Source organism: Carya illinoinensis, chromosome 5 (assembly GCF_018687715.1).
Source record: "Carya illinoinensis cultivar Pawnee chromosome 5, C.illinoinensisPawnee_v1, whole genome shotgun sequence".
In the NCBI taxonomy this organism is placed as follows: Eukaryota; Viridiplantae; Streptophyta; class Magnoliopsida; order Fagales; family Juglandaceae; genus Carya; species Carya illinoinensis.
In genome coordinates this window covers 36,443,842-36,455,061 of record NC_056756.1, presented here as the reverse complement: position 1 = coordinate 36,455,061, position 11,220 = coordinate 36,443,842, and the positions used below count along the sequence as shown (strand labels likewise).

Below are 11,220 nucleotides of genomic sequence, written 5' to 3'. Positions count from 1 at the left end.
CAAGGTATGGCAAGAGGATTTTTGAGGCGTCTCTCATTTAGTTCTTTGCCTCTTGGGACCTTCACTACGTGGCAACCTCATGCACTTGCCTCATCGGTCAAACTATTGTCGATCCTTCATTGGATGGGGCGACCAAACGTTCCAAATCCTCACCTTCTTCTTCAATGTGTAATAGTCTTCGATTCAGTGACCGTCCTCTGTATGGTAAGTTGATGCTAGTCAGACTAGAGGTGAGCCCTTATACCTTGGTTATGGTGGACCCCACTTTTTGTCAGTGGGATGTTCAGGCATCGTATTGGGTGCCATGCTTGCTACATGGTAGTCACCTACTGCTTTTGACGCCATGCCACCACATTAAATGCAATACACTTCTCTGTGTGTCTTGTCCCTTGTGGTAGGTGGGAAAGTGCCCCACTCCCCAAGTCCTTGGAAAAGGCTAGGTGAGTCTTTTATCGAGATTGTTGCTTTTTGTCGACTTTGTTCATTTAATGTGGCATGATCCCTTACCTCTCGGGTGGGTTAGGATGTGTCAGTGATGTGATGGCCTCTTCCCCTCTGACGCACACCCCTTGGGCTCGGTCTGGAACTCCTTCCTCTTGGCATAGATAGGTGGGTCGTTCACAAATTATATGCGCTTCTGAGGAGTGGAGTCGATGTGGTCCAATGTGGGGAGGGCGATATCCCTCCCAACCTACAGCTAACATTTCCAACGTCCAATTATGATTAGCGTTGTTATATCATTATTGTATGGTTTTATTGAGATTTCCTATCTCAAAAGTTTGACAAAGGATTAATTTAGATTAATCCTCTTACAGAAGTGGGAGAGTGATTCATAGAGACATCTGTTTAAAATATCTAGGTTGCCTCAGAGGGCAGTCAGGGTCTAGCTACATAAAACAATGTCTTGTAGAATATTCAACAGAAAAATTTTGGTCAAGTCTGGTACAAGACATCATCTCATGAATGAATGTACCTAGTTCTTCCAAATGTATCCACGACTAGTAGTACAGGAAATTGTGCCCTTGCCTTGATTGTTCAAGCTTAATCAGCAAAAGAGAATACCTTCGAGCTGGTCGAGCTGTCCAACCACAAAAAGCAACCCTCTAATGACAGCTCTCCAGATATGTAGTTTAATTTACCTCTCCTACGCTTGCCAACAACTGATCAGAAAAATACAAAACTCCTAAAAATCTCTCGTTCCCTTTTCATCTTCCATCAAAGAACCCTAACTTGACCAGTTTTGAAATAGTTTCACATACAACGAGAGTGCATATCCTTCCTTTTTAGTGAAAGTGTGATCTCCTCTTATACTCAAAACACTTGATCTCCCTCTCTCTCTCTAGTTTCTCTCTTCTTCTCTAGCTATCTCTGCTTCTTTTTTAGTGTCTCTCTTCTTCATGAAGAACAAATTTGGCAAGTCTGGTAATGGAAAAACACTTAGGAATGGCACAAGAGGGAAGGGTAAGTAGTGAAGCATTCCCTTAACTAAACATTTTGTGGTTAAATTCTATACATTTTTAGTTTTCCTCACTTGCTTGATAAAATGCCAGCCCGAGATAGAAGGATGCAGTTAAAGTGAAAATGTCAGGCGGAGACTAGCACTCAAACAAGCATTAGACGATCCTGGGCGTAAAATACACTTACGACAATTTTTAAAAGAAGCTTAGGAGAAGGGGAATTCAAAAGGAAAGCCAAGGCCCTAGTGCTAGGCGTAGTCCTAGGTTGGGGCAAAGACTGACTACCGATTGCAGATGGAGGGAGGTCTTGGACAAGAGTCATTTTCCCCGAGCAAAGAAGGTGAAAGGGTCTTTTTCTTTTTCATTTGTTTGTTATGGGTTCCAATCACATGTGGGTTTGTGTAGTGTGTATTTTTCCAACTTTCCTAAATGTCTAACTGTTATTGGCAGACTGTTTTTCTCAACTTTCGTTCCTTTCCGACCGAAATGGCCAGAATTTACCGTTTCGATATAGTGTTAGGTACAATCTACCACCCTATTCCGTTTTGCTTTAAATTCTGGTCATTCCAATTCCGTTTCGTCCATTCCGGTCAAATTCTTACCATTTCGGACGAAATTGAGTATTTCAGTCTCCATTCTATTTCGGGTTATTTTTGTAATTTTTTAATACTTAGATGATATTTTTATAAATTTTAAATCTAAACCGTATTTAATTAATTCTAAAATATAAATATATTTATATAATTTTAATTTTTTTATAACTTTAAATAACTTTCGTTTTTCTCTTATTATCAGTTGGGCTTCTCCAAAATGTTTCTCTCATCAAAATAACAATCAAAGTATTTTAAAGGTAATGTTATTCAATCTCCTCAATCATGTACATTATATTTTTTTTTTTAAATTTTAAATTTTTTAATATTTTTTTGAAAGTTTTTTAAACATATTTTTCTTAAAGTAATGAATTCTTCTGTTCATCATTTATATATATTAAATATTTAATAAAAGAAATAAATAAAAAAATTAAAAAATATATTATATATAAAAGTTGTATGAATAGTAAGAAGTGACGTTTTTTTTTTCATATTTTAAAAGCCCGCGAGTGACTTTTTTAACCTACAGTACGCACTTGAGCACGTGGCTCCTTATTTTAATTTGACTGTGGCGAATATTTTGTCGCTTAGTTACTTCGTCGCTTAATGAGGTAAAAGTCGGCTAGCTAACTGTTACAAAGGCACGACAAATGTGATAAGTCCATGATATTTCCACGAATTAGCCGCGTTAAGAGCGTGAGGAACAACTCGTCGACTAAACCCAGCCTATTTTTTCCTATAAAAGCCGAAGAGCATTAGTGTTCTGGACACACAGTCCTTCATTCCTACTACTAACTCCTACTTGCTCGTACTAGAGTACTGAGAACTCCTTATAATTGAAAGGAAAAATGTCTTCTTCTCTGTTTGGTAAGTTAAGTATTGAAACAGAGGCCAAGTCATCTGCTCCTGCTTTATACGAGACTCTCGCGAAACGATTGTACGAGGCACCAAAACTTTGCCCTACCTATATACAGAAAGTTGATTTAGTTGAAGGTAACTGGGAAGAGGTGGGTGCTGTCATGAACTGGCATCTTTTATACGGTAAGGGCACAAAAGTTTGTGGTTGTCATGTTGATCACAAGTACTATTATATATGAAGTACTCTCTCACAGAATGTCACAGACTCACATGATGTTATGCTTATAAATTGGTCCTGTTAATGTATGTATATAACGAGTTTGATACCAATACCCTTTGATTTTCTCGATCTCTTTGGTCATTTTCGATTTCTTTCTTATTTTTAAAAATTTTAATTTGCAATGATATATTATATTGTCTTTTTAAAAATTGTTGGGGATTATTTGGACATTCGGAAGGGAAAATGGAAAATATTGCTTTTTTTTTTTGTTGCTTGGGAGGTGAATCTGAAAATTGATAGTTTAGGCGGCAATTGCTAATGTTATTGAATGATAATTGCTTGCATGGTTTAATATTTATATATTTAATCGATTCTGATCTTCCTTTTTGGGTCTGGCTGTGTAGAGGGGAAAACTGTAATTTCCAAGGAGATATACGAGAACATAGATGACGAAAAACTATCGGTCACTTTCAAGGTGATAGGAGGATTACTCTCAGAGGCATACAAAAGTTTCAAGTTCGTTTTCCAGGCCATTCCAAAGAAAGAGGGATGCTTGGGCCGTTGGAGTGTTGAATATGAGAAACTTAACGCGGAGATTCCAGATCCGAAACAAATGCTTCAGTTTTCAGCTGGTCTTACCAAAGAGATAGATGATAATCTTATCATGATCAAGAGCAAGAAGTAGCTGTGAACGTCAAAAGCATCACATATTATAGCATATTATATATAAATAAGTACCTTTATTTTCTGAAAAAGAAAGTACGTAAAAAGGTACCCTTTCCTGCATGATGCGCATGTTATTGTTGGTTTTTTTAGTCTGAGCTGGTACCTCGTGTCTTTCATGGTGGATCTCGATCCATTATATGTACTCATATGGTATCTGAGGCCATCTCTGTCAATTTATGCTTATAATAAGCCTGCAAACGAAATTTCCTTATGCTTCCGATCATTTTGTTGATTAAATAATGGCTTCCACTTTATATCGTAGGTACTAGCTTATATTCCGCACTGTGTGATGATTTTGTCTGAAGATACTGGGTGCAGGAGCACTATCTGTTTGAACGATCCTTCAAATTCTTCTAGTTCATATATATATATATATATATATATAAATATATATATAATTAGCGTTGAAAAAAATGTTTTGGACCCAAGAAAATGAGGTTTGATTGTAGGACTAGCTACACCGTTCAGACACCGTGTCACAGAAAATATGGTCAAAACTTATCGTCCGAGCTATAAGAAGATCATTAAATAATATATCATTGCTAGAAAGATAAGACAAAATATTCAAAGTAATTCTATATATACAGTCGCAGAGTACGTAAATATTATATAATTATTTAAAAAAAGAATGACTGAGTTTATTATTAAAAAATTAATTTTTTTTATATATATAAATTCTATATTTATTAACTTTTTTTTAAAAAAATTATACAATATTTACACAATCTTACCAATATCATTTCTCGTATTTCCAACAGCAGTTTTGAAAATCTTCATGGCATGTAAATAAATCCATTACGCAAGAATTTTTTATGCAAGAATTTAATTTCTAGGAAGTGCAGAATTCGAACTATGAATTCTTTGAAAGAAAGTTTAACTATCAGTAAGAAAATTGCATGTTTTCTTTTTACGTTCTTTAAAGGAATTTGGTTAGGTACATTAATTGCTTCTGAATAGAAAATTAGTTTCTAGAGCTACCGGAGTGTTCAATATCCGCCAAACACCCTAACGTAAGATACAGTTAAGTTATGTTATGTGTTGTGCAAGCTTTATGTATTTGTTTTTTTTAAAGAATAAAATTTACTATTAAAAGTTTATATATTTTTTATGTGGACTTTATACTTATTTAATTTTTTTAAAAATAATTATATTATATTATTTATTTTATAAATGTAAATATTATTTTTTTAACTTACTTACCATCGATATGCGGACCCAAGGCGAGTTTGAGTACTTGACTAATATATTTAACTACCATCTAGTAGTGATATTTCTGAAATGTCGACTAGGATTTAAGAATTTTTTTTTTTTTTTTAACAAAAAAGTCCAGGTAGAATATTCTCTGAATATTGTAGTTACGGGGTTTGGGAATAATTGAGATAAGTTGAGAATATTTTATTTTATTTTAAATTTTTTTAAAAATTATTTAAACATAATATTTTTTAATTTTAAATCTTTAACTTCTTTATCTTATCATTAGTATCTATTAGCATATGTGCCTCTAATGTAAATGAGTAATATTATATATAGTCGTGGAATTACAAATGTCGCGCAATTATTTTAAAAAAGAGTGGGGTCTACGATTAAAAAGTTAATTTTTTTTTTCACGTAAATTCTATATTAATTTATTTTTTTTAAAACAACTATACGTCACTTCTATAACTATAACTACAAATATCATTTCTGAACGTAAATACTGCCACTCAGCAAACCATTGCACCATTGCACGCACAGCATACCATTGCACCTTGAGAAGAATCGCAACAAAATGAAAACACACTACCGAGTACGTACAGTTGTAAATAAAATATAGTTCTCTCTACTGTGATGTAACAAACTTTTATTTTTTTATCCTTTTATTCCTTCTTTGATTCCCTTGTAAAGTCTATACATAAACTATTGTTTTACATAATAAAGCATGGAGAAGAATTCTCTTCAATTCCTATTTTCTTCCGTCAATTCTCATTTCATAACTGTATATAATTATTATTAATTTTTTAAACTTAAAAAAATATAAAAAATAATATAACTTTTTTAAGTTTCAGAATAAAAATAATATTAAAAAATTATTTTCAAGCAATATTTTTATTTTATAATATTTTTATTAATTTTTTTTTTATTTTTCTCAAAACTAAATAAAACTTCTTAAATTCCAACTATTTCACTATTATTCTCACACAATTACACTAAATGTTATTATCCAAATTAAACATGCCCAAAATATGAAATCAACAAAAACGAAAATGCCAAAGCCTAATTAGGAGTTAGCTAGGAAATTAAGGCATCGAATATTGTTGTAAAGAATGAAGAATCGAAACGCTATATATGGGTCGTGCTCCACCTGTCAGGGAATTAAACCAGACAAAGAACAGAGGAAGGGATAAGAGAAAAGAGAGCTAGACGCTATATTTTTGGGTCATGCTCGATTTCCGGCCAATGATCATTGAACGTACCGAGATTTTATTTTATTTTATTTATTTATTTTTAATATGCAAGTATGTTTTTAGAAAATAAAAAAATTATATTAATACATTAAAAATTATTTTTTAATAAAAAAATATTTTTTTGATGAACCATTAAATGGTAGGGTAAAAGTGGTACGGCGTACCATCATTTTCTTATATATTTTCTTATTTCTTGTCAAATTGTCTTGGTTGATGGCTTAGGAGTGCGATGAATTTGCGACGTAGGTCCACGTGCCAGTCAAGGGTACCTGGCGGCAATCTTGAGAAACTAGTCCACGTGCCAGTCAAGTGTATAAGTTTTCTTTATAGCAGTGTTGACGTGTGGTGTGACGTGTACAAATGTGAATGGAAGTAAGAAGTTCTTAGATACTGTTTTTCTTTTCTTATTTATTATTTTTACTAAAAGGATGTGCGGCGGATTTCAATCTGTTTAAAAATATTTAATTAGTCCAAAATTTATCTTATAACTCAAAAGCCAGGTCTTATTATTATAAATAATTTTAACTTATATCTTGATCCAACTCCTGACTTCAAAATTATAAAATATCAATTAATGCCAATTAGTTACTCCTTATGTAGCTCTTAACTACTGTTACTGGTAAAGAAGAGAGACTTTTCTTGATTGATTAATGTACAAAATCATCTTTTGTTAGTGTTATCGCATTAATTTATTCCCAAAATACTCCGTTTTTCATTAGTTTCTTATCACATGGGCACGACTTAGGTAGATTTACGACCTAGCTACATTGAACATTCTTAACGTACGTATTTAATTATATATTAGTTATATGATTTTGCTGAAAACTCATCTCTCAAAAGTTTGACAAAGGAATAAATTATACTTAGATTAATCCTCTTAAGTTGGATATATGTTTGGCTACAGACATACCATGCCAACAAAAATGGACTCTTTTTATGCCGATTGAATTGTATTTTAACTCGTGTATTCTTCTTTTGTAGTAACAAAAATGGGTGAATTAATGGTTTCTAAATTTACGGAAGAGTGATATCTTTGTAGAAATTAAAAAGAGAGGTAGAAGTCTTGAATCTAATCGTTTGATGCCTTCGTTCTGCAAAAATATATTAAGTGCTGGAGATAAGCGAAATTTATATCTTAATTATTATATTAAACGCCCAAAAAGGATAATATTACATAACATGCTTTTATACACACATAGTGTTTTTTTTTAATAATTTTTTTATTAATTGATTTACTTTTTCCTCTATGTTAACAGGTTACAAGAGTGCAATTGAGATGGTTTCGTTACCTTGACATAACCATAGTCCATAACTCTAAGGCATTGTTTGATAATGATTTCATTTATTGTTTAAGTGATTTTGAGAATAAATGAAATCATTATCCTTTCTCAAAATCACTTAAACAATAAATGAAATCATTATCAAATCATTATCTATACACAAAATCTAATATAACTTTTCTAAAATTTCAAACAAACATAAAGAATATATATTTTTCAAATTTCAATACAAAAATAATATTATATAAGAATCATTGATTTCCAAAACCTAATAAAATATATTAACTCAAACCATTTCACTATTATTCATAAACCATTTTATTACTATCTACAGAATTATGAGATATTCTAAGCACTCGTTTGCACACTTAGGACTTGTTTAGTTACACAGATGAGATGAATGAAAAATATGTGAATAGTATTAAGATATTTTGTGAATAGTTTTGAATTAAGCATGGTAACCTTCTCTAAAATCAACCAAAATTCACTTAAACACTTAAAAGCAAGACTTTACATGTAAACTAAGATCTAGGGCAAGAAAACTTACAATTTTTGTGGCCCTCTAAAGCTCCCAACACAAGAACTCTTAAAAACTCCAAACAACACTCAAGAACACACCTCTCGGATTCACTCATGACTTTTTGAAGGAAGAAGACTCTCAATGCTCAAGAGGAAGTTTGGAGATGAGGTGTAGAGGAAATATGGGGCTAAGGGAGGTATTTATAAGAAGCTATGGGGGAGGGGATGCTGGCCTTAGTCCATGGTGCTTGGGTGAAGTAGGTGGTGGTGAAGGTCTTGAATTTCCAGCTTTGTTGCATCACCTTGTGCAGGTGAATAGTGATCCAAATCAAATTATTTTCTTCATTTTCAGGTACTGCCATGCAAGGAAAGGGTATAGGTGCTGCCATGGTGCATCATTGGAAGGGAAAAAAAGAAAAATGGTTTATGACATCAAGCATAGTAGCCATCAAGTTCATGCTTGAAATCCTTGTACATTTTGCATTATTTTCTTGACTCAACCTTTTGTCCTCTCTTCATGCCTATTTTATGTAGGTCATGAATCACTATTGGAAGGCTTTTCTAGTTCATGTAAGGTGGGAGATTGACTGCCAAGTGATGTTGAAGAGGCAGCTCAAAGGGAAGAGGTGAAGGGATGGTGTTGCCAAGTGGGGGTGGTTTGATGCCATTGGTTTTGTGTAATTTTTGTGGGAAACATATTGGTCAATTACCTATAATGAATTTGAGGGTCTCTTCGGGGTTGGGTGGTGATGGAGGTGGCAGGAGGGTGTGGGTCATTTGAGAGCAGAAAATCAAACAAAAATGCAAGGCATTCAGTTTCCATCGAACTAGTGTTTAGGTGCATTTGGTTTTTAGGTTTTTGGTTTGGTTATTGAAACCAATTTTGTCCACCACTAAGTCTTCATTGAGAAGGGTATTTTGAGGTGCTAAAATACAATAATAACCTTGAGAATAAGTCACAAATTTTTTTGGTTCGGGGCTACTCAGTCCATTGCACACAAGGCACACATGTGTGATGATTGGTGTGGTTTTTAGGGTTTTGACATGTCATTACCCTTAATGACATGTGTGGAGATTTATTTACGGTTCAAGTATGATTTAAGATTGATGCAACTAATAATAAAAAAAATAAAATTTTAGATCAAAATGGCTAAATAGATTATGATGAAAAATTAAGCTCAAAACATGGTTTAAAAATCACTAATCATAAGCAAGTTGATTAATGTCCTTAACTCAAGTTAGAAGCTTGATTATGAACAATTGGGAGTCCTAAGGGGTGTAGTATTTGGGCTTGAGGGAAACCAATCGTATGATGTATGTGAGTTTCAAATAAAAGTGTGAAAAATGCAAGACAAGGCTTTGGGCCTTGTTGGGCTTAAAAGGTCATGAGTGGGAGTTGCATGGTTCATGGACTTTTTGGTGTGAGTTGATAAGAGGCCTTGGTTCTAGATGATGAGAGGCCTCAAGATCCACAAAGATGGGGCTTGAAAGGCTTGTCTTATCATAAATGGGCCCTGGGTAAAACCTAATACTAAGTTAGGCCCAAAAGGCCTTATGTCTTCCTGACCATTGATTTAGGATGTCTCCAATAAGGCATTAGGATTGCTGTAAATCGCCTAGGATAATCTTGTTGTGGCGATCAAAACAGTCGGGAGTTCCAACTTATGATAGTTATTGATCGCGACTAGTACTTTGTTGCGGCAAAGTCTTCGCGCTGCAAAACTAGTACTAGTGATCTAAACAGACAGAAAATACAATTTGCAACGGTTATTTTTCTCCACTTGACACTTTTTCGTGACAAATTCTTCTCATCGCTAAACTAGTGCCAGCACTAACGTTGGTGGCAATTATACCTAAAAGATGTCGTAAATAAGGCTTTAGGTAAGCCATAAATTGCCTAGGATAATTATTTTGTGCTGATATAAACAGCTAGAAAAAATAATTGGCAACAGTTATTGATCGCCGCAAATTGAAAACAGAGGTGACAATTATTTGTGCTTTAGACATAAATATCTTCCGGCAGTTTGAAACGCCGAAAATAAAGTTGGTCTGAATTTTTTTTTTTTTGCTCGTAATTATGCGATTATTGACGTAGATTTGCTTTAAATACATGTAATATCATTTAGATTTTGACCTTTTCTAAAACAATTCCAATTGAATTTCTAAAAGTTCCATTCATCTACCTAAACCAATAAATAATATTTTTGCGAATCCTTGTCTTCCTGTGCATACATTAATCATGACATTGACAAATAATAATGAAAGCATGGTAACATGATTCATTCATTAAAATGTCATCAAGACACAACCCATTATTCTAAGTATAGAAAAGTATTTTCCAAGTAGCCACAATACATATATATGTATATACCATGCTTATAATTCTTTCTAACCACATGCTACTCATAATCCATATGAAGTCCATATCTACCATCTTCTCATTGTTGTACATGTCCACTAGCCCACCCAGCTTCTTTATGTAAAATCCCCAGTATCTTTATAATTCCACATTTTCCTTTGCATTCTTAAATGCATGTTGATATAGGCACAATAACATAACTAATATAAGTTTCTTAATGAAGATCCACCAATCTTTATTTAATTCATCTATGATATGAACTTATATTATTATGAAACCATACGTATATATACCACTAATCCCAAACATTACTTTTACCAATAAAAGTAAAACCATGTACATTTTATGACATAAACCAATCTACACCCTAGAGCAGAAAATATTGTTAAATGCATCATACCTTAATCTAATCCCCCCATGTGCACATATCTTTCTTTGCCAGCCTCAAGGTTGATGCTACATAGTAACATTCGCAAGATATTTAGTTTTGGTTCATTTAATTGATATACCTTGACAATTTATGGAAGCCTTTGGGTCTGGTGCTACTCATGTAAACTTGGTGCAAAACACAAATGACAACATGACTAGCTATTATTGGCACTTTTCTCCACAAATCACAACATCACAAATGTAATTAAGTTAATCAAACCAACCAATTTGTCAATCTAAACATGAATATCCCAACCAAAGTTGTTATTTGTTTCCATACTTTCAAATGTCGCACAGTAGCCAAAATCATTACTTTGTCCATCAACTTTTGACTTGGG

The 11,220-nt window shown here is 33.3% G+C and overlaps 1 protein-coding gene across 1 annotated transcript; it reads left to right on the top strand.

The window, feature by feature from the left end:
- Positions 1-2,808: 2,808 nt before the first annotated feature.
- On the top strand, positions 2,809-4,062 carry LOC122311421 (MLP-like protein 43). The gene is made up of 2 exons (XM_043125976.1): positions 2,809-3,088; positions 3,530-4,062. Exons 1-2 carry the CDS (start codon positions 2,896-2,898, stop codon positions 3,808-3,810), a joined length of 474 nt encoding a protein of 157 aa, XP_042981910.1. The 5' UTR covers positions 2,809-2,895; the 3' UTR covers positions 3,811-4,062.
- The last annotated feature ends 7,158 nt before the right edge of the window (positions 4,063-11,220 follow it).